Source organism: Pelodiscus sinensis, unplaced genomic scaffold (assembly GCF_049634645.1).
Source record: "Pelodiscus sinensis isolate JC-2024 unplaced genomic scaffold, ASM4963464v1 ctg61, whole genome shotgun sequence".
Lineage (NCBI taxonomy): Eukaryota > Metazoa > Chordata > Testudines > Trionychidae > Pelodiscus > Pelodiscus sinensis.
This window is the reverse complement of record NW_027465843.1, coordinates 470,095-491,860: the sequence shown is the minus strand read 5'-3', so window position 1 is coordinate 491,860 and position 21,766 is coordinate 470,095. Positions and strand designations below refer to the sequence as shown.

The 21,766-nt window shown below is 50.6% G+C and overlaps 1 protein-coding gene across 8 annotated transcripts in view; it reads left to right on the top strand.

Annotated features, from left to right (window-relative positions):
• Positions 1-21,766, top strand: part of SHANK3 (SH3 and multiple ankyrin repeat domains 3) — a 708,141-nt gene that overhangs the window by 219,983 nt on the left and 466,392 nt on the right. For 7 of the 8 annotated variants that reach the window (XR_012898753.1, XR_012898754.1, XM_075914851.1 and 4 more), the window contains one exon: positions 7,108-7,216. The exons of the other annotated variant lie outside the window; for it this stretch is intronic. Coding sequence is in view for 5 of the 7 variants with exons in the window: in XM_075914851.1 (XP_075770966.1) it covers positions 7,108-7,216 (109 nt within the window). In the remaining 2 variants the exon portion in view is untranslated. The remainder of the gene's footprint in view (positions 1-7,107; positions 7,217-21,766) is intronic. 8 annotated transcript variants of the gene reach the window in all.

The following is a 21,766-nucleotide window of genomic DNA, read 5'->3' as shown; positions in this document are numbered from 1 at the left end:
TGAAGTTTTTTCGAAAAAAACCCTGAGTCTGGACACAGCCTAGGAAAAAGTTCCTACCTGTCAGGGTGGTGAAACACTGGAATAAGTTACCTAGGGAGGTTGTGGAGTCTCCATCACTGGAGATATTGAAGAACAGGTTAAACAGATACCAGTCAGGGATGATCTAGATGGCACTTAGTCTTGGTGTGAGTGCGGGGAACTGGACTTGATGACCTCTCGAGGTCCCTTGCAGTTCTAGTAGGGTTCCACAGGCATCTGTTTTGGGACCGGTTCTATTCAATATCTTCATCAATGATTTAGATGATGGCATAAAGAGTACACTTATTAAGTTAGCAGATGATACCAAGCTGAGAGGGGTTTCAAGTACTTTGGCGGGATAGGGTCATAATTCAAAATGATCTGGACAAACTAGAGAACTTGTCTGAGGTAAATAGGATGAAGTTTAATAAGGACAAATGCAAAGTGTTCCACTTAGGAAGGAACAATCAGTTCCATACATACAAGATGGGAAGCGACTGTCTAGGAAGGAGCATGGCGGAAAGGGATCTAGGGGTTATAGTGGACCACAAGCTAAATATGAGTCAACAGTGTGACGCTGTTGCAAAAAAAGCAAACATGATTCTGGGGTTTATTAACAGGAGTGTTGTGAGCATTACACGAGAAGGCATTTTTCCGCTGTACTCTGCGCTGATTAGGCCTCAGTTGGAGTATTGTGTCCAGTTCTCGGCCCCCCATTTCAAGGAAGATATGGAGAAATTGGAGAAGGTTCAGAGAAGAGCAACAAAAATGATTAAAGGTCTAGAGAACATAACCTATGAGGAAAGACAGAAAGAATTGGGCTTGTTTAGTTTGGAAAGGAGAAGACTGAGAGGGGACATGATAGAGGTTTTCAGGTATCTAAAAGGGTGTCACAAAGAGGTGAGAGAAAAATTGTTCTTGTTGGCCTCTGAGGACAGGGCAAGAAGCAATGAGCTTAAACTGCAGCAAGGGAGGTTTAGATTAGACATTAGAAAAAATTCCCAAGTGTTAGAGTGGTTAAACCCTGGAATAAATTGCCCAGGGAGGCTGTGGAATCTCCATCACTGGAGATATTTAAGAGCAGATTAGACCGACAGCTGTCAGTCATGGATGATCTAGACAGTGCTGGGTCCTGCCATGAGGGTAGGGGATGGAACTAGATGACTCTCGAGGTCTCTTCTAGTTCTAGTGTTCTATATTCTAATGATCTATGATCTAATGCCCAAATCCATTCCCTTTCCCAGCAGCACTGCAGCTTCTTTCCTCACCAATTTCTTTCTTGCTCTCTAATGGAAAAAGTAACTTTCCAGGAGTTTCCTGCTACTCATATTTCATGAGCAAGCTCTTCTCCCTGCAAAGACTCCCAGTCCAATTAGGAGGCAGACCTGCTCTCAAAGAGCAGAGAGCCAAGGATCTGAGGGATTTAATTTTTTACTTGCAAAATTAATGCCAGAACAGCAACACTTCTGCGAGTAAATTGGAGTTCCATGTAGCTGCATTGAAGAATCACCTGACAGAGCAGCTCAGAGTGCGGCAGTGCCTGGTGTGTGCAGTCTGTCAGTGAAGCGGCAGATGAGTTCAAGGAGTGATTGCTCTACTTTCTCTTGAGTGCCTTGTTAATAAAAACGTGTATTTTGATGTGCGACCACGACAAAATGATTCACTTTGAACCCTTCCCCATTCCTCTGCTTCTTGTCTGGGTCCACCCAGCCTGCTCTCTTCCCATCTTGGCCAGAAGACACTACCCACATTTGAGAGAAGTTTCTCAAGGCATATGTTGTCCCAGTTAAAACTGAGAATCTTGGTCTGAGCTCTGGAGATCACCAGCACAGATCTCAAAATTATTCAGGAAAAAAGTGTGTATAAATGATATGATGACTCTTAAAACCCCAGTTCATGCTGCAGCAGAGTTTGGTGAAAAGGTCAGGACATGATGCAATCAGACGAGAATCCTTCTGCCTCTTAGAATTTTGCAGCCTGTGGTGAGGGTCTGAAAGGAGCTGGTGTTTTCATATATCTTAACCATTCTTACCTTTTACATGTCACTAGTGAGTGGCCGACCACATGAATTCTTCTCTATGAGGAGTGGGTGGGTTTGTTGTCTGATGAGTAAACGATCACTATTATGGTAGTAACAAATTTAAATTTAATTGGACCACCAAGATAGTCAGTGTAGACACCTGCGTCCCTTTGGGGTGCTATTGCTGTGACCCTTCCTTTCCCTTCCCTAAAGCATGTCACCTTCTCTTCACCTCATGTCTGCATTTAAATCGGAAGCTCTTGGTCAGGGACCGTATGTTGCATTGTTCTGTTTTTGGAAAACCTCCAGTGTGGACAGAGTGAATATAAAATCCAGTACTAGCACCCAGTACATGAAAGGTACTTTAACTGGAGTAGAGTAAGACAAGTCTATGCCAAGGAGCACATGCAATCTGAATGGATGACACACTGATAAAATGTAGACCCAAGCAGAGGAAGGAGTGTATGACGAGCAAGGGGGCTAGTGCAGTATGCATCGTGTTGGCGCCGTGTTTTGTTAAAACACTGACATTTTTACTTGTTCATAGAGAATTAAAGGCAAGTTTATGGGATTATAGAAAGGGGGCTTTGAGGAGGGATTTGGAGGATGACATGGAGATTGGTATCTGAGATGGGGTTACGGGTATGAGAGAGATGAGGAGATTGCGGGACGTTACATTGTGAACAGGAGAATGGATGGAAGTGTGTGAATCCAGCACATCATGCTTAGCTCTCCATCCTGCTGCGCTCAGAAAGTAGGAGTCGGGATCCAGCACTGACATTCTGGGTTCTGACCCGGCCACAGTCAGGGGGTGGGAGCAAGACTGTCATCGTCAGTGTATCAGTATTGTTTAGGGTGAAAGTGAATATCGAATTGCTGTTTGATGTTGTTTCTGCCTACAGACTCCTGTGGCTAAACCCTTCCCCACTGAATGGGAGCCTTGTCTTCCTATGGGACTTATGTGTAGCAGAATTTCAGCCCTGTCTGTAGCACCAGCTGTCTTAGCTGGGTGGAGGAGGAAAGCAGAAGGGAAGGGCTTGGAATGGTGCCTTTGCCAGACTCTAAGGAACATGCAGCTGGCATGTTCTCATTAATATGGAAGAATCAAGTCTTCCTGGGAGGAAAAACTAGAGCAGGCTCAAGTTGTTTGGGGCTAGTGAGGAAGGAGACAGAGTGGAGAGACACTTGTTTTCCCAAAGACTCCAAGGAGGTGTACAGAGCAGCCTCTTGACAGCTGTGCAGGAGGATTACTGCCTTCCAATGGGGGCTTGTTGTCCTGTTTTTGTGTGTGTGCTGCCATCCTGTGGAATGAAGTGCAAAAGAGGAACGTCTGATTGGAGCCTGGAAATGTGCAAGCTAATGCACGTGGGGGAAATCATCCCAAACAGCATGTCCTTAGTGGGCAAGAGAAGCCCAGAGAGCTGCAGCGGCAGGCGAGGCTGAGCAGGGAGCGTATGCTTGCAGAGTGGCGGGGCAGAAAAATGGTCAATGCAGGTTTGGGTTCCAGAGGAACTATGTCACAGGGGTTCGTTACCTTTGTCTGAGCCCACACTGGGGACGTAACATTGAAACAGTTAACCAATAAGCACAAGCTTATCTTGTCCCAATGGTTCCATGCTGGCTCCTGGCCCTGCTCCTGGGGACCCAGCTGCCACCCCACGCTGCTGTCTGTGTATCAGATCCCACAGTGCAGGGGGATACCTCCCTCCCTAGGAGCAGGGCTGGGACCCAGGAGTGGGGCTAGGAACCAGTACACGTCGGAAGCCGGCTTAAACTGGCTCCAAGTGTATGCTGGTTCTTGGAGAGTGGCTGCCGCTCTGCGCTGCCAGCCCCAGTCCCGAAGAGCTTTGTATAAAACTGTATCAGCTTTGTACTGCCTTGCCTGCAGTGTGGAACTGCTGAGATTGTTAATGGCCTCATGGTGACCTGATTAACTGCTTTTAACATCCCTAGCTCACACTGGCCATTTTGTCCTCACTACTTTGCCACTCTTGCTAACACAAGTTCAGCTCTGTGGGTGCAAGAACCAGTGGGAGGGAGTACCAGTGTACATTACAGCGTGCCAGCCACACTGTTTCTACCACCAGGTAGTTTAGAATTGCCCTGGGAAAGGTGAGCGACAGTGGGAAAAATCCTGGTGATGTTGGCATCTTGTCTGCACTAGGGCTCCGTCCATGGGGCTGCCCCGAGTACAAAGCAATAGGAAACTTTAGGGGCAAATTTGTGTAGACAAGAGGTAGCCAGTCCTGGTGCAAAGTGCTGAGGGGTGTTGAAATTGGAGGGGGTGGGACCTTGTGTGCTGACAGTTGGATTTGTGCAGTTTGGGCGGGAAGAACACTGACCGTGTGGGAGAGTTTATGTCTCTTTTGCGGGGGGCGCGAGGAGCTAGTTGGTGAATGGTTCAGGTTTGAGGAGCGTGTCACTCTTATTGGCCTGCAGGAATTGGTGCAATGGCCTCTCCAGCAGAGCCCATTTTCTCAGACTGTTTGTACTCAGCCACACGACGTCCCAGGAGCTTTGCCAGTGCTGTCCCGCCTAAGGACCTAGACCCTCTGTCTCTGAGCTGCTTCTCATGTCCTGGTGGATCAGCCGCAGTCCCTGCTGTGTTGCTCAGCTTAATTCACTGCTCTTTTCAGCTGCTTTTCCTTGGCTGATGATCAGAGGATGTCTCAATGGGAGGGCCTCTTGTGAAGTGGGAGAAGGCAGGGCAGCTGGGGCAGGACCTGGACTTGGAGAGTGAGTGAGTTGATCAGGCTTCTCTAATAAACCAGGAATTCCTTCCCTGTGCCCTGGGCTGTGGCCCTGCTCTGCGCTGCCAGGGGCATTCAGAGCACCAGCGTGTGCTGCATCAACACTCGCACATTGATTTCTTCAAGCTTTTAGGTTTTGGGGTCTCCTAAAACCGACTCCTCTGTATGTCTTCACTTCCCTGACCCCCTGGGGCTGACTGAATAAATGGCATTTATAGCTTACCTCAGGCACAGTGATGCAGCACTTGCTGCGGGAAGGAGAGCAGCAAAGGGTGCATATTCCATGCCCTGGACTCTTCTTTCTCATGCTGAACTGGGTCTGGTCCTCAGGTGGTTTAGGGGCTTTCTGTAGGTGCCAGCATTGCCTTAGAAAACTGTTTGGATCTCCTTTGGCCCTGTCTGCACTGACTCGCTAACTTACATGTAGGGTTGCCAGGTGTCCGGTATTCTACCAGACTGTCTGGTATTTGCGCTCTTTGTCCAGTAAAAAAAATCAGAGAATACCGGACATGTGCAATGTGCAATGTGCAATGTGCAATGTCCGGTATTCTCTGATTTTTTTCAGCTGCGCGCCGGATGGAAGCCTGGCGGGGGCGGGGGAGCGACTGGAAGGCGGGGCCATGATCGGCGCTAGGAGCCTGTGATTGCGCAGAAGCCTGGTGCGGGTGGCAGGAGTGGCTGGGACTCCCCCCGCCCCCGCCCCCGCCAGTCTTCTGCACAATCACAGGCTCCCAGCTCCGATGGCGGCCCTGCCTCCCAGCCTAGGAGTCCCAGCTGGTAGGCGGGGTTGCGATCACTGCTCTGGGGGGCTTATTATCCCGAGGTTGTGGGTTTTTTTTTCTCTAGACCATCTGGCAACCCTACTCACCTATGATCTTGGGTTAAACTGAGTTCAGTGCCCCGCATGGACTCCCCTCACACTAGATCATTTGGAACCTTTATTGTGTTGGAAAATGTATCCAGCTGACTTCCCCCCCTCCCGCTCCCACCATCTTCCTGGCAAGGAGGGTGCTGCTGAAGCAGCAAAGACTCTATTTTGGGAGTGCTGATGGTGGGTGGGGCCACGAGGAACTTTTGGTCTTTGCTTGCAGAGTTCTGGGATGTTTTTCCTGATGTTTGTAGACTGGGTTTTTTGAAGAGAGACAGGCTAGCCAAATCACTTATTATTAATGTTATTTTGTAATAGGCACTGCCCCAAAGACCTTGCACACTTCCAGCAAAGCTGCCCAGTGCAGGGTTTGATAATGTAAGTCTCAGAGTAAGAAATTCCTGGACATGTAAATCTAGGAAGCTGAACTAAATCCTCTTGGAGAATGAGCATGTTCAAGCTTTGTTGTGCTCATGTAGCTCTGCTATCTGTCTGCTTGGGGCTCACTCCTCAAATCAGCTACATCTGGAACCTATGCATTTGTGTGGAATTTGCTTAAATAAATATATTTGCTAAACATTATAATTGGAAAAAAACTCCACAACCTTAAAAGCAGGGCCTATGTGCAGTTGAGAAAAGACAATCCCCTTGAGAACAGATCTAATTGCAGGCCCCATTTGGGAGGCCCCAGGCAGAAAGTGACATCAATAATAAAAACATAATTACAAAGTGGAGAGTAAAAGCAACAGCGATTCCAGTTATAAAATCTCACAATGAAAGTCAATGTTCAAGTAGCCTGACTGTGTCTCTTTATTTAAGTGCTTTGAGTTCACGAGACAGGTAAACGGATTGTACTGCTTTAAAATGTTGACTTGGTACAACATGGTGTAAACAAGAAAGACAAATAAATCCATCCACCACATAATACATTGTCCATCATCAGCTTGACTTTGCTGTCGAACAGGAAGCTGACGTGTCCCTTAGGTTTCAAGCATCGTGCAGTGTTGGTGGAGAAGTTGTTGCTAAAAGTCACATAACTGCTGATGGTGTGTGTGTGTGTCACTGCTTTATATACTATGTAGGGGTCACTTTATGGTGTATATGAATAGAAGATATCTGGTAAGAGGGTAGAGGTGTGTCTTGGGGACTTGGGTGGAGGAAAGGGAAGAAATAGTTATTTGCCCCAGTGGCTCTGGCTTCCATGATGTGCTCCAGCTGTCTCCAATATCTGGGGCAAGAAAAGTGACTCTGGTTGCTTATCTGTTTTAAATCCTCTGGCTGGTTAAAGATGCTGGGAGTGAATATGTGCTCCAGTGGCTCTGATGGATGTGGTTTCCAGTATATTTGCTGGCTTCCTTGGGTCTCCAGGAAGGGTGTGTTCCACTAGTGGCATCTTTCTTCAGTAACAGGGTGTTAACATTGTGTGTTTTCCTGGGATGTTGTGGCTGCAGGCAAATCTGAAGAAGTTCATGGAGTACGTGCAAATACTAAATGTGGAGAAGGTCTGCAGACTGCTGGAGAAGGGACTGGACCCCAACTTCCATGATCCGGACACAGGAGGTGAGACTAGTTTCCCCAGAGATGGGGGATGGCAGAAAAGGTTGTGGGCAATTTGGTTGCTTTGGGGATTCAGTGGGATTTGGGGAGAGTGAGGGTTTGGTTGAGAAGGTAGCAAGTAGCATTCAGGGAAAGGTGGGAGCTGAGTTTTGGGTTACAGGGGCCTTTAGTAAAGAGTCCTAGTCATGTGTTTTTAATATGTTCCTCTCAAGGGTTTTTGGTTCCTGGGGTTCTTATGCTGGAAAGGACTTTCTTTGGGAAAACCAGTGGCCTGGGGTTGTCAGGCTAGATAAAAGTGTAGGGCAGCCATGGGTTCCCTAGAGGAGGCAGCCAGAGGGATGCAGTAGTATTCTCAGGACAGATGAGGTCCTGGCTTCTGAATTCTTGGGAATTGCCCACCTATGTGAGAAGCGTATGCATCCTCAACAGTGTGCTGAACCCTCCACGAGAACAGTGATTGCGGGATGCATGCTCCCTGGCAGAGCCAGATGTTTGATACTGAAGGTTCCTTTCACACTGCTTCTAGAGTGGGCTGGAGCTCTTACCCTTTGTGGCGGCCATTAGTGCCGGCCTGGGTGAGGGTTAGTCATTTCAACACAGAAATGAGAGCAATAACAGTGCGAAGCCTGTTACTTTTAGGACAAAGTGAGCTTTATGCCTGCTATGTGGCTTAGGCAGATTTCCACCCAATGAGAGAGTCAAGATGTTCTACAAACACACAAGAGAATAAGTATCAACCCCAGGACCACCTATGAGGAAACAGCCACAAACCCCAAACTGGTGCTGAGTGCAATACTTCAATTGCACCAGCCAGTTATCAAGGGTAAACTTCTCAGCCTTAAGGTGGAGTCACGGACAGTTCCCTGGGGTACTGTGATCTCTCTTGCTACACAGGTAAGCCTACCGTTGTAAGAAATGTCCCTTACTCCAAGGATCAACAGCAAATGTAGGTCACTCCCAGTGCTAAAAAACCAGTCCCTTACCCCAGGTCAGATGCACCTTAGATCTCACACCAAAGACTACACATGTAGCCAATCCTGTAATAAAATGGATGCAGGTTGATTAAACAGGGAAAGGAAACCTGAGAATTATTTACGGGGTTAAAGGAGGCAAACACTGATAAAAATGAGTCACAGTCTTAAATGTCACGAGGTAATAGAAGCTTCTGTGATATCTCAGCTCTATGGCTATGTTTACACTGTACTGTAGTTCAAAATAAGACGCAATTTGAGCTATGCAAATTGCGTAACTTATTTCGAAATAGCCTATAAGTCCTATAAAACTTACCCAGGCTAAGCAGGAAGGGATCTCTTGCTTATGCCTAGGAACACTTTGCCCCTTCAGGCTACGTGTACACTGCAACACTATTTCAGGATACTGGGGTATCCCAAAATAGCTATCCTATGTCTTAACAGCAAGCGCGTTATTTCAGGCTCGCTATTCCGACATCCCTGTAAACCTCATTCCATGAGGAGCATGGGACATTTCGGAATAGCGGCTTATTTCAAAATTTGGCACAGTGTAGACAGTGCCAGATTATGAAATAAGCTATTTCAAAATAAGATACGCAATTTGTGTAGCTCAAATTGAGTATCTTATTTTGAACTACAGTGCAGTATAGACGTAGCCTCAGAGTCCAAGCAGCATAGAGGTACAGTTCCTCTTTGTAATGGCTTTTATTCCCTCCTCCCCATTGGCTCTGAACTACAAACTCAGTGGGTGAGAGGACTCCATTGGTGTGGCTCATCTTCATGAGGAGGAAAGAGCAGGGCAGCAATGTCTTTTGGTGCCACAGTATTGATGGGGGTTCCTTGTTAGCCAGGACATAACAGCGTCTGTTGGGGACCAGCTCTCTATAGTAGTTATTGTCTTTCCTGTTGGTAGCGTACAGTCTCACAGAGGCCCACCATACAAATGCTTAATTATAATATGGGGTGCAGATACCTTAGTGCAGGCAGCAGCTCACAAATACTCAGTGAATTCTAAACGCTAAACACAGACGTCTCATTCTAATGCCTGTTTTAACAATAGTAACACACAGGAGAGTCAGACTGATTCCAGCTATGTTTTTGCCAGTGCTTGGTGGAATCACGGGAGCTGGTGCGAGTGGACATCTGATCTTCTAGCATCACACAGTTAATGCTAATCTGATGGTTAATTTTCATAGAATCATAGAATCCCAGGGCTGGAAGAGACCTCAGCAGTCATCCAGTCCAGCCCCCTACCCAAAGCAGGACCAACCCCAACTCAATCATCCAGCCATCAATGTGTATTTGTGGTTTGACTGGCTCCTCCATTCCAGTTTGGTTCTCCCCGCTTGTTATTATTCCCTGATGCTCTGTGTCAGATTTCTGATGGTTAGGGTCCTACCAGATTCACAGTGTATTCTGGTCAGTTTCATGGCCATAGGATGTGAAAATTAGTTTCCAGAGGTTTACATGTGAAATGTCAAAGTGTTGTAACTGTGGGGTCCCAACGCTGTTGTAGGGGGATCATGGGATTGCCACTGTGCTGTCTGTAGAGCTGGGCTTTGAAGGCAGCAGCCACGGAGCTTCCTGCAGCTGCAAGATGTTCCTGGAGGCTTGAAGGTGGGTCTGATATCCCCAGTGCTGCTGGGAGCACCCAGGCCAGGCTCTTAGCTGCGAGTTCTGACTGGGGAGGGACAGGATTTGCTCTTCCCCTTCATGACCACTCTTGAGGAGAGATCAGACCCACTCCTGGGTTAACCCCTCCCCTCCTGCTTCAGGAGGCTCCATGGATGATGCTTTGTCCAGCTCCTCACACTCAGTGTCAGCCTCTCTATTAGCTCTTTCTTGGGCGAGTACTTCAGTAGGTTCAATTAGCCCTGTGCCAAAGTGCCTAGAGGTATCTCGGAAGAGTTCTGATCCAAAATGGTTTTGAATGAAGCTAGTTATGAGTCAACAGTGTAGCCTTGTAGCCAAGAAGGCTAATGGCATGTTCGGGTACATTAGGAGGAGCATTGCCAGCAGATCTAGAGAAGTGATCTGGAGTATCGTGTTCAGTTCTGGGCCCCCACTATAGGAAGGATGTGGACGCATTGGAGAGGGTCTAGCGGAGGGTGACCAAAATGATTAGGGGGCTGGAGCTTATTCAGCACTGGTGAAGCCACATCTGGAATATTGTGTCCAGTTTTGGGCCCCCCACTATAGAAAGGATGTGGACGCACTGGAGAGGGACCAGCGGAGGGAAAATGATTCGGGGGTTACAGCACATGACCTACCAGGAGAGGCTGAAGGATTTGGGCTTGTTTAGTCTGCAGAAGAGAGACGGAGGGGGTTAACAGCCTTCAGCTACCTGAAGGGGGGTTCCAAAGAGGATGGAGAGAGGCTGTTCTCAGTGGGGGCAGATGCAGAACGAGGAGCAATGGTCTCAAGTTGCAGTGGGGGAGATTTAGGCTGGACATTAAGAAAAACTATTTTAGTAGGTGGGTGATGAAGCACTGGGATGGGTTCCCTAGGGAGGGGGTGGAATCTCCATCCCCAGAGATGTTTAAGTCGCCACTTGACAAAGCCCTGGCTGGGATGATTTAGTTGGGATTGGTCCTACTTTGGGCAGAGGGTTGGACTCGGTGACTCCTGAGGTCTCTTCTATAATTCTATGAATCCAGGCTTCATTTTGGGATTTGGAGCAAGCGGCTGCTGATGGCTCAGAGCCCTTGGTAAGATATAGAAAGCAGAAAAAATCATGGTGGTTCCTAACGGTTTTTTGCATCTTTTACCCACAATGGATTTGCTGGAGCTTGATGCAAATACAGAACTCAGAATTGGTGGAGGTCTGATTGGGATGTCTTCGAACTGAGGGTATGTCTACAATACCCCGCTAGTTCGAACTAGGAGGGTAATGTAGGCATACCGCACTTGCAAATGAAGCCCGGGATTTGAATTTCCCGGGCTTCATTTGCATAAGCGGGGAGCCGCCATTTTTAAAACCCCGCTGGTTCGAACCCCGTGCAGCGTGGCTACACGGGACACGAACTAGGTAGTTCGAACTAGGCTTCCTAGTTCGAACTACCGTTACTCCTCATTTCACGAGGAGTAACGGTAGTTCGAACTAGGAACCTAGTTCGAACTACCTAGTTCGTGCCCCGTGTAGCCGCGCTGCACGGGGTTCGAACCAGCGGGGTTTTAAAAATGGCGGCTCCCCGCTTATGCAAATGAAGCCCGGGAAATTCAAATCCCGGGCTTCATTTGCAAGTGCGGTATGCCTACATTACCCTCCTAGTTCGAACTAGCGGGGTAGTGTAGACATACCCTGGGTGTCTTAGTTCTTGTACAAAGATGCGCTGCTTCCTCATTACTGTCACAAATCTTGAGTCCTGAATTGGTTCAGTTAGTTGGAGGTATATGACAATAACAATTATTCACATTCATAGCATTTAAGGCCAGAAAGGACCATTGGATCAGCCCGTTTTAACTCCTGTATCATAGATTCATAGAGCTGGAAGAGACCTCAGGAGGTCATCAAGTCCAACCCCCTGCTCTAGGCAGGACCAATCCCAACTAAATCAACCCAGCCAGGGCTTTGTCAAGCCAAGACTTAAACACCTCTAGGGATGGAGATTCCACTCCCTCCCTAAGTAACCCATCCCAGTGCTTCACCTCCTCCTAGGGAAATAGTTTTTCTTCTTCGAGTGGCTGCTCATGTCCATTCGAATGAGGTGTGTGCGCCTTTTTCCCAGCGGTACCCGTCGGGCCGGCAGGTTGCCCCCTAGAGTGGCACCGCTACAGTGGAGCATAAATACCCCTGCCGGCCCTCCCTCTCCTCAGTTCCTTCTTACCGCCCTGTGACCTTCCTTGGAGCTTGCTGTCTTGTGCAGATCCCAGCTAGTTATCCTTGCCGTTTGCAGTTCTTTGTTCTTAAGTAGTTGTTGTTAAGTAGTTATTTGTTAAGTAGTTGTTAGGTACTTAGTATAGTTGTCCTTCACACTCCCCTCTGCCCTCCCCCCCATTGGGGGACGGTGATGCCAGGCCCTCAGGGCTTCAGACCTTGTGCGACTTGCGCTAAGCCTATGCCCAGAGGAGACCCCCACGACCAGTGCCTTAAGTGTCTGGGGGAATCTCATCTTACTGACTCCTCCAAAATCTGCCGGGGTTTTAAGCCTCATACCAAGAGGGAAAGAGATTCCTGTCTGAAGTTACTCCTGATGGCATCGGCACTCCAACCCGTGCCCTTCGGAGAAGTCTCGATGCGTAGCGCACCGGCATCGGTGCGGGAACCACATTCCGCATGCACCGCAGCACCGAAGAAGGCGGGACCGCGGCACCATTCCCAGTCCCTGGCACCAAAATGGGTGAAGGACTCTAGGGGGGATCACCCCGAAGGACAGTGCATGGGGACTGGCACCGAGGCAGGCACTCTCCGGCACCATCCTCACCTGTCCTGCATGCGGGGGTGCAGAAGAGGAGGGAAGCCTCGCACGGGGCCAGGAGCCCTGTACCTATCCTGACCCATCGCCCCTCCACTCCGGAGATGTTCGAGGCGGATCATGAACTGATAGAGCTGACAGCCTCACCTCCTTCTCCCCTCTCCTTGGAGGGGCCTTCGACGTTGGTACTGGAAGCCTGGGGGGAACTCGATGTCAGGATGGCGGTTGGTTTCTACCGGAGTGCCCCAAGGTTCGGTTCTAGGACCGGTTTTGTTCAGTATCTTTATTAATGACCTGGATGAGGGGATGGATTGCACCTACAGCAAGTTTGCAGATGACACTAATCTAGGGCAGTGGTCCCCAACGTTTTGGGGCTGCCAGGCGCCTGGGGGCGGGGCTGCTCACGCGCTGTGCGTACGGGGTTGGGGCCAAGCATGTGCCACACGCCCGGGTCTGGCACCGGCATGTGCTGTGATCCCGGGCAGCAGCCGCCCATGTGCCGCGCGCCCAGGGCCGGCACTGACATGTGCCACGCACCCGGGGCCAAGGCCGGCACTGGCATGTGCTGCGACCCCGGGCAGAGGCCGCCCAGGCGCCGCATGCACGGGGCCAGCACCAGCATGCGCCGTGACCCCGGGGCAGAGGCCGCCCATGTGCCCGGCGCTGGCACCTGCCGCACACCCGGGGGCGGGGCCAGGTTGCTCCGCGGGCGCACATAAATGGCCCAGCGGGCGCCATGGCGCCTGTGGGCACCGCGTTGGGGACCACTGATCTAGGGGGAGAGGTAGATACAGTTGAGGGCAGAGATAACATCCAGAGTGACTTAGACAAATTGGAGGATTGGGCCACAAGAAATCTGATGAGGTTCAACAAGGACAAGTGCAGAATCCTGCACTTGGGACGGAAGAATCCCAAGCATTGGTACAGGCTGGGAACCAACCAGCTAAGTAGTAGTTCTGCAGAAAAGGACCTGGGGGTTACAGTGGATGAGAAGCTGGAGATGAGTCAACAGTGCACCTTTGTAGCCAAGAAGGCTAATGGCATATTAGGTTGCATTAAGAGGAGCATTGCCAGCAGATCCAGAGATGTGATTATTCCCCTTTATTTGGCTCTGGTGAGGCCACATCTGGGGCTCGTCTACACTGGCCCCTTTTCCGAAAGGGGCATGCTAATTTCACAGGTCGTAATAGGGAAATCCGCGGGGGATTTAAATATCCCCCGCGGCATTTGAATAAAAATGTCCGCCGCTTTTTTCCGGCTTTTAGAAAAGCCGGAAAAGAGCGTCTACACTGGCCCCGATCCTCTTGAAAAAAGCCCTTTTCCGGAGGATCTCTTATTCCTACTTCGAAGCAGGAATAAGAGATCCTCCGGAAAAGGGCTTTTTTCAAGAGGATCGGGGCCAGTGTAGACGCTCTTTTCCGGCTTTTCTAAAAGCCGGAAAAAAGCGGCGGACATTTTTATTTAAATGCCGCGGGGGATATTTAAATCCCCCGCGGATTTCCCTATTACGACCTGTGAAATTAGCATGCCCCTTTCGGAAAAGGGGCTAGTGTAGACGTAGCCCTGGAGTATTGTGTCCAGTTCCGGGCCCCCCACTACAAAAAGGATGTGGACGCATTGGAGAGGGTCCAGCGAAGGGTAACCAAAATGATTAGGGAGCTGGAGCATATGACCTATGAGGAGTGGCTGAGGAATTTGGGTCTGTTTAGTCTGCAGAAGCAAAGAGTGAGCGGGGATTTGATAGCAGCCTTCAACTTCCTGAAGGGAGCTTTGAAAGAAGATGGAGAAAGGCTGTTCTCAGTGGTGACAGATGGCGGAACAAGGAGCAATGGTCTCAAGTTGCAGTGGGAAAGGTCCAGGTTGGATATTAGGAAAAACTATTTCACTAGGAGAGTGGTGAAGCACTGGAATGGGTTACCTAGGGAAGTAGTGGAACCTCTATCCCTAGAGGTGTTTAAGTCTCTGCTTGACAAAGCCCTGGCCGGGTTGATTTAGTTGGGATTGGTCCTGCCTAGAGCAGGGGGCTGGACTTGATGACCTTCTGAGGTCTTTTCCAGTTCTATGATTCTATGACTTCCCCACTTCCAGGACCCTAGCCGGCACCAGTAGAGTCAGGAGACCAGCCGTTGTTTTCGGCACCAGGTGTATGGGACCAGTCCATATCAGCAGAGTGGGCGGTGCCGTCCCCCACCCCGTTGACATCTGTGGCACCGCTCCTGCTGCTAGCACCCGTGAGGCCTACGGACCCATGAGCCGTGCCAGCACAGGCACCGAGGCCATTACCGGCACCACAGGCACTGGAACCCTTGGCATCGGCACCGGCACTACGGGCACCGTTTCAGGCACCAGCACCACAGGCGTCGCACCAGGTACGGGCACCGGCTGTGCCGGCACTGCTGGCTTCGACTCGGGCCCCCAGTTCAGTGCAGCCATGCCAGGGAGTTTTCAGCAGCCCGGTGCCACAGTTGCCACACCCGCAACTACGCGCACACGCCAGGAAGCTGGAGTCTATGGAACGATTCAGACCGGGGGCAATGCAGTGGCAACCCTCTATGGCACCACCATGGTCGGCGTCAGAGCTGTCTTTGGAATCCGAGGTGGAATCTTTGCGCTCTGCAGGTTCCTCCCACCTGTAATAGCGGTACCGATCTCGTTCTTGGCACCAACCAGTGCCGCAGGGGTTCAAGCAGACATGGCCACCACAGGTGTAGCAGCCCTGGCCCTTTTGGATACCTTGGGCCTACCACCAATGGCAGGGCCCGCTTCCGCCTTCCCGTTCTGCCACCGGGTCGCACAGGCGGTCCACACCGTCTGCCTCATTGTCCTGATCCTAGCCGTCACCCAGGGGGGCTCGCCCTCGGGGGCACACCGGCGTGGAGGAGCCACATACTGATCTCCAGCAGCAGCCGGTAATGCCGCAGCAGCTGGACTCTGCACCAGTGGTGTTGGAGCAACCGCTCCCAGGTCGAGAGTCATTGTCCTCATCATCTCCAGACGAGGCCCTGGCAGACCCGTCCCCGTCTATGCTGGCTATGGACTCCCCGTCGCACCAAGAGCTGCTTTGCTAACTCATGGCAGACCTGGGGGTGCCAGTGGAGCCGGTGACTGAGTCTGACCCAATGGTGGACATCCTCACCGAGGATGCCCCGGCCAAACTGGCCCTGCCATTGAATAAAACGGTGGCAAAAATTACAAACATATTATAGCAGACGCCGGCATCCATATCCCCGACACTCAAGGGTGTTGAGAGGAAATATTACGTCCCCCAGATGGGACACGAACACCTTTACTCGCACCCCGTGCCTGGCTTAATCGTGGTCCAGGCAGCAGCGCAGAAAGAGGGGCAGGGGCTGCCAGATCCGACTCCGAAGGCAAAGGACCCTAAGCGCATGGACTTGATGGGACGCAAGGTCTATACGACTGGAGGGGTACAACTGCACATTGCCAACCAGCAGGCAATGCTCAGTTGCTATGCCTATAACAACTGGCAAGCGATGGAGAAGTTCCGCGACCAGTTGCCCCAGGAGGACAGGCAAGAGTTCTCTGCCCTGGCTACAGAGGGCAGAACCATAGCCCACACAGCCCTGCAAGCATCCCTGGATGTGGTAGATTCGTCCGCCAGGACTATGGCATCTGGAGTAGTGATGCGGCGTAGCACTTGGCTGCAGGTCTCAGGGATCCTGTTGGACTTGCAATCCACTATACAGGACCCGCCTTTCGACAGAAAGGCCCTCTTCGCAGAGAATTCTGACTCCAGGCTTCATATCCTTAAGGATACCTGGTCTACGCTCAGGTCGTTGGGTATCCATACACTGGCACCTCAGTGCAGGCAGCTGCCGAGTAGGCAGGGGAATAGGTCGCAGTCCCAGGCCGCAGGCCCAGACTATTGGAGGCGTAGATCTCGTGCCCCTGTTGGGCTTGGAGTCCAAGTCTTTCCGTACTTGGATGACTGGCTAATCAGGGGCCGGTCAAGAGACCAGGTGGTCGCGCACATAAGGCTGGCGCGGTCACTTTTCGACAGACTCGGCCTTGTCATAAATGAGGAAAAGTCGAAATTGACACCAGCTCAGGACATACAGTTTGTGGGGGCCACCCTGAACGCCAGGATGGGACGTGCTTACCTCCCGGCGTCCCGGTTCTAGGCAATTTAGAGCCTGGTGTCAAACCTGCGGCAGTCCCCTCTGATAGCAGTGTGATCTTATATGAGACTTCTTGGACACATGGCAGCCTGCACCTATGTCGGGAGACATGCCAGACTGAGGCTCAGACAGCAGGCGTGTTTAGCAAGGTCGTTCAACCAGGCCAGGGCAGGCTGGGACCAAGTCCTCACCGCGCCTCAGAACATCCTCACCTCGCTTCTTTGGTGTACGCTAGAGAGCGAGGTGTGCACGGGGGTTCCCTTTCGGACAGAACTGCCGTCGGTCCGACTAATCACCGACACCTCCAACGACTGCTGGGTGGCACGCTTGCAGAGTCACAGAATGCAAGGGTTGTGGGCCCCCCATGAGAGGCAGTTGCATATCAATGTGAGAGAGCTGAGGGCGGTCAGCAGGGCTTACGAGGTATTCCTGACCATGCTCTTGGGGAAGTTGGTCTTGGTACTGCTGGACAATACAGCAGGTGTTTTCTGTATAAACAAACAAGGGGGAGCTTGATCGTTTCTACTGTGTCAGGAGGCGGTTCTCCTATGGGAGTTCTGCATAGCCCACTGCATCCAGTTGCAAGCGGCTTACTTGCCGGGATGTGTAAATACGCTGGCAGACTCACTGAGCCAGACCTTCAGAGTCCACGGGTAGTGTCTGAAGGAGGAGGTTGTGACACAGCTCTTCCAGCAGTGGGGTCGTCCCCAGGTGGACCTGTTTTGCCACTGAGGGGGACAGGAAATGTCCCCAGTACTTCTCCCTCCTAAGCTTGGGAGCGGGATAGAAAGGGGACGCCCTGACCTCGCCATGGCCACGAGGGATATTGTATGCGCTTCCTCCGTTTCCCCCTGGTTTCCTGGTTCAAGTCGGATACCGGGAAGAAATGCAGAGAGGAAGGAGCAAGAAAGGAGGACCCCTGTCTCGAATGGAGAAGATAGGGCAATCAACTGGTTACCTGAAGTGTTTGTACACTAATGCGAGAAGCCAGGGCAACAAACAGGAAGAACTGGAGGCCCTGGCCCAGTCCAAGAAATATGACTTAATTGGGATAACAGAGACTTGGTGGGATGACTTGCATGACTGGAGCGCTGTCATGGAAGGCTATAGACTGTTCAGGAAGAACAGGCAGGGGAGAAAAGGAGGAGGAGTTGCGCTATATGTAAGAGAGCACTACGATTGCTCTGAACTCCAGTATAAAGAGGGAGAAAAACCTGTTGAGGGTTTATGGGTTAAGTTTAAAGGAGCAAACAACAGCAGTGATGTTGTGGTTGGTGTTTGCTACAGGCCACCGAATCAGGTGGATGAGGTAGATGAGGTTTTCTTTGGACAATTGAGCGAAGCTGCCAGATCGCAGGCCCTGGTTCTCGTGGGGGACTTTAATCACCCTGACATCTGTTGGAAAACCAATACGGCAGTACACAGGCAATCCAGGAAGTTTTTGGAGAATGTTGGGGATAACTTCTTGACACAAGTGCTGAAGGATCCAACCAGGGGCCGTGCACAGCTTGACCTTCTGCTCACAAACAGGGAGGAACTAATAGGGGAAGTAGAGGTGGGTGACAACCTGGGAAGCAGTGATCATGAGATGGTAGATTTCAGGATCCTGACCAAAGGAAGAAAAGAGAGTAGTAAAATACACACCTTGGACTTCAGAAAAGCAGATTTTGACTCCCTCAGAGATCTGATGGGCAGAATCCCAAGGGATGCTAACATGAAGGGGAAAGGAGCCCAGGTCAGCTGGCAGTATTTTAAAGAAGCCTTATTGAAGGCACAGAAAGAAACCATTCCGAAGCGTAGCAAGAGAGGCAAACCTGGTAGGAGACCGGATTGGCTTACAGGGGAAATCCTTGGTGAATTTAAGCACAAAAAGGAAGCTTACAAAAAGTGGAAACTTGGACAAATGACCAGGGAGGAGTTTAAAGGTATAGCTCGAGAATGCCGGGGGGTTATCAGGAAGGCGAAAGCGCAAATGGAATGGCGACTGGCTAAGGATGTAAAGGATAACAAGAAAGGTTTCTACAGGCATGTTAACAAGAAGAAGGTGATCAGAGAGGGTGTGCAGCCCCTAATAGATGAAGGAGGTAACCTTGTGACAGATGATGTGGGGAAAGCTGAAGTACTCAATGCTTTCTTTGCCTCTGTATTCACGGACAAGGTCGGCTCCTGGACTTCTGCACTAAGTGATGCAAGATGGGATGAAGATGGACAGCCCATGGTGGGTAAAGAACAGGTTCAGAACTATTTAGAAAAGTTAAACATTCACAAATCCATGGGTCTGGACTTAATGCATCCGAGGGTACTGAGGGAGTTGGCAACTGTCATTGAGGAGCCTTTGGCCATTATCTTTGAAAAGTCGTGGAGATCGGGAGAAATCCCGGATGATTGGAAAAAGGCAAATGTAGTAGTGCCCATCTTCAAAAAAGGGAAGAAGGACGATCCAGGGAACTATAGGCCGGTCAGTCTTACCTCGGTTCCTGGAAAAATCATGGAAGGGATCCTTAAGGAATCCATATTGAGGCACTTGGATGAGAGGAAAGTGATTAGGAATAGTCAGCATGGATTCACAAAGGGCAAGTTGTGCCTGACCAATCTGATTAGCTTCTATGATGAGGTAACTGGCTCGGTGGACATGGGAAAGTCAGTGGATGTTATATACCTTGACTTTAGCAAGGCTTTTGATACGGTTTCCCACAATATTCTTGCCAGCAAGTTAAGGGAATGTGGATTAGATAAATGGACGGTAAGATGGATAGAAAGCTGGCTAGAAGGCCAGGCCCAGCGGGTTGTGATCAACGGCTCGATGTCAGGATGGCGGTCGGTTTCTAGTGGAGTGCCCCAAGGTTCGGTTCTAGGACCGGTTTTGTTTAATATCTTTATTAATGACCTGGATGAGGGGATGGATTGCACCCTCAGCAAGTTTGCAGATGACACTAAGCTAGGGGGAGAGGTAGATACGCTGGAGGGCATCCTGTACCTCCCGGATGTCAAGTCCCTCCCTTTGACAGCATGGCTTATCCATGGCTGAAACCTCCTGAGAGGACTTGCTGGCAGGGGGTACAGGAGGTTCTCCTGGGGAGTCGAAAACCAACTACAAGATTGTCTTACACTTCCAAGTGGAGAAGGTTTTCAGTCTGGGCCTCGAGAAAGGGAATCTGTCCCTCCCAGACCCCTGTCCCCATGGTCCTGGACTACTTGTTTGAACTACGGCAGGCTGGCCTGTCCGTGTCATCAGTGCAGGTGCATTTAGCATCCCTGACGGCGTTTCATGAGGGTTCTCGGGGCGGATCGCTGTTCGCAGACCCCCAGTCAAAAGGTTCTTAAAGGGTCTCGACAAATTATTCCCACATGTGAGAGCCCCGGTACCCCTGTGGGACCTCAACTTGGTGCTAACGAAACTCATGGTTCCTCCCTTTGAGCCCCTGGCATCCTGCCTGCTTAGGTTCCTGTCTCTCAAGGTTGCATTTATAGTGGCCATCACATCAGCATGCAGGGTGTCGGAACTGTGTGCCCTGACAGTGAAACCGCCGTACTTGGTATTCTCGGCAGACAGGGTTAGATTGCGATCCCACCCGGCGTTTCTCCCCAAGATGGTGTCAGCCTTCCACATGTCACAGGATATATACCATCCGGTTTTCTTTCCCAAACCACACCGCTTCCCTAAGGAGCAGGCATTGCATTCCCTGGACGTAAAAAGGGCCTTAGCTTTTTATATAGATAGAACAAAACCCTTTCGTAGGTTATCACAGTTGTTTATTGCCTATGCTGAACGAGTGAAAGGGCTGCCAGTGCCAGCCCAAAGGCTGCCGGTATGGATCTCCTCATGCATTCGGGAGTGCTATGCTCTGGTGCACAGAGAGCCGCCCCGCGTGTTGGCGCATTCCACTAGGGCGCATGCTTTGTCCATGGCCTTTGGGGCCCGAGTCCTGATACTTGAGATCTGTAAAGTGGCCACATGGTCCTCTGTCCATACGTTCACAGAGCGTTACGCGCTCACCCAGCCGGCGAGGGAAGATGCCGCGTTGGGTTCCGCCGTATTAGGTTCCATTCTGTAAGACAATGGGAGGGAAATTGATGTGTTACATGTCCGCTGTACATACCTCTCCTGAGTTCCTGTGCTATGTTCTGTTAGTTGCGTTCTCAATTAAACTTCTGCTTCTTGGTTACGTACCCATGTAGGTGTTCTGTTTTCGCTAAGAGGGGGCTCCAACCCTGCCTCCCGGGGGCATGGCTTGGAAGTCACTTCATTGGAATGGACATGAGCAGCCACTCAAAGAAGAAAACAAGTTGTTTTCTTGTTTTCAGAAAACTGTTGTTCTTTGAGATGTGTTGCTCATGTCCATTTGTTCCGCCCCTCCCCCCCCACCTGTGTCGGAGTCTCCTGCAAGAAGGAACTGAGGAGGGGAAGGCCTGGCAGGGGTACTTATGCTCCGCTATAGCGGCGCCACTCCAGGGGGCGACCTGCCGGCCCGATGGGTACCGCTGGAGAAAAAATGCTCCGGGAACCATGCATGTGGCGTGCACACACCTCATTCGAATGGACATGAGCAACACATCTCGAAGAACAACAGTTACAGGTAAGTAACCTCATTTTCCTAATATCCAACCTAGACCTCTCCCACTGTAACTTGAGTCTCTCCTCATAGGTCATGCACTCCAGCCCCCTAATCATTTTGGTCACCCTCCACTGGACCCTCTCCAGTGTGTCCACATCCTCTCTATACTGAGGGGCCCAGAACTGGACACAATACTCCAGATGTGGCCTCATCAGAGCCGAATAAAGGGGAATAATCACTTCTCTAGATCTGCTGCCAGTGCTCCTCCTAATGCCCCCTAATACGCCATTAGCCTTCTTGGCTACAAGGACACACTGCTGACTCATATCCAGCTTCTCATCCACTGTAACCCCCAGGTCCTTTTCTGCAGAACTGCTACTTAGCCAGTCGGTCCCCAGCCTGTACCAATGCTTGGGATTCTTCCGTCCCAAGGGCAGGACTCTGCACTTGCCCTTGTTGAACTTCATCAGAT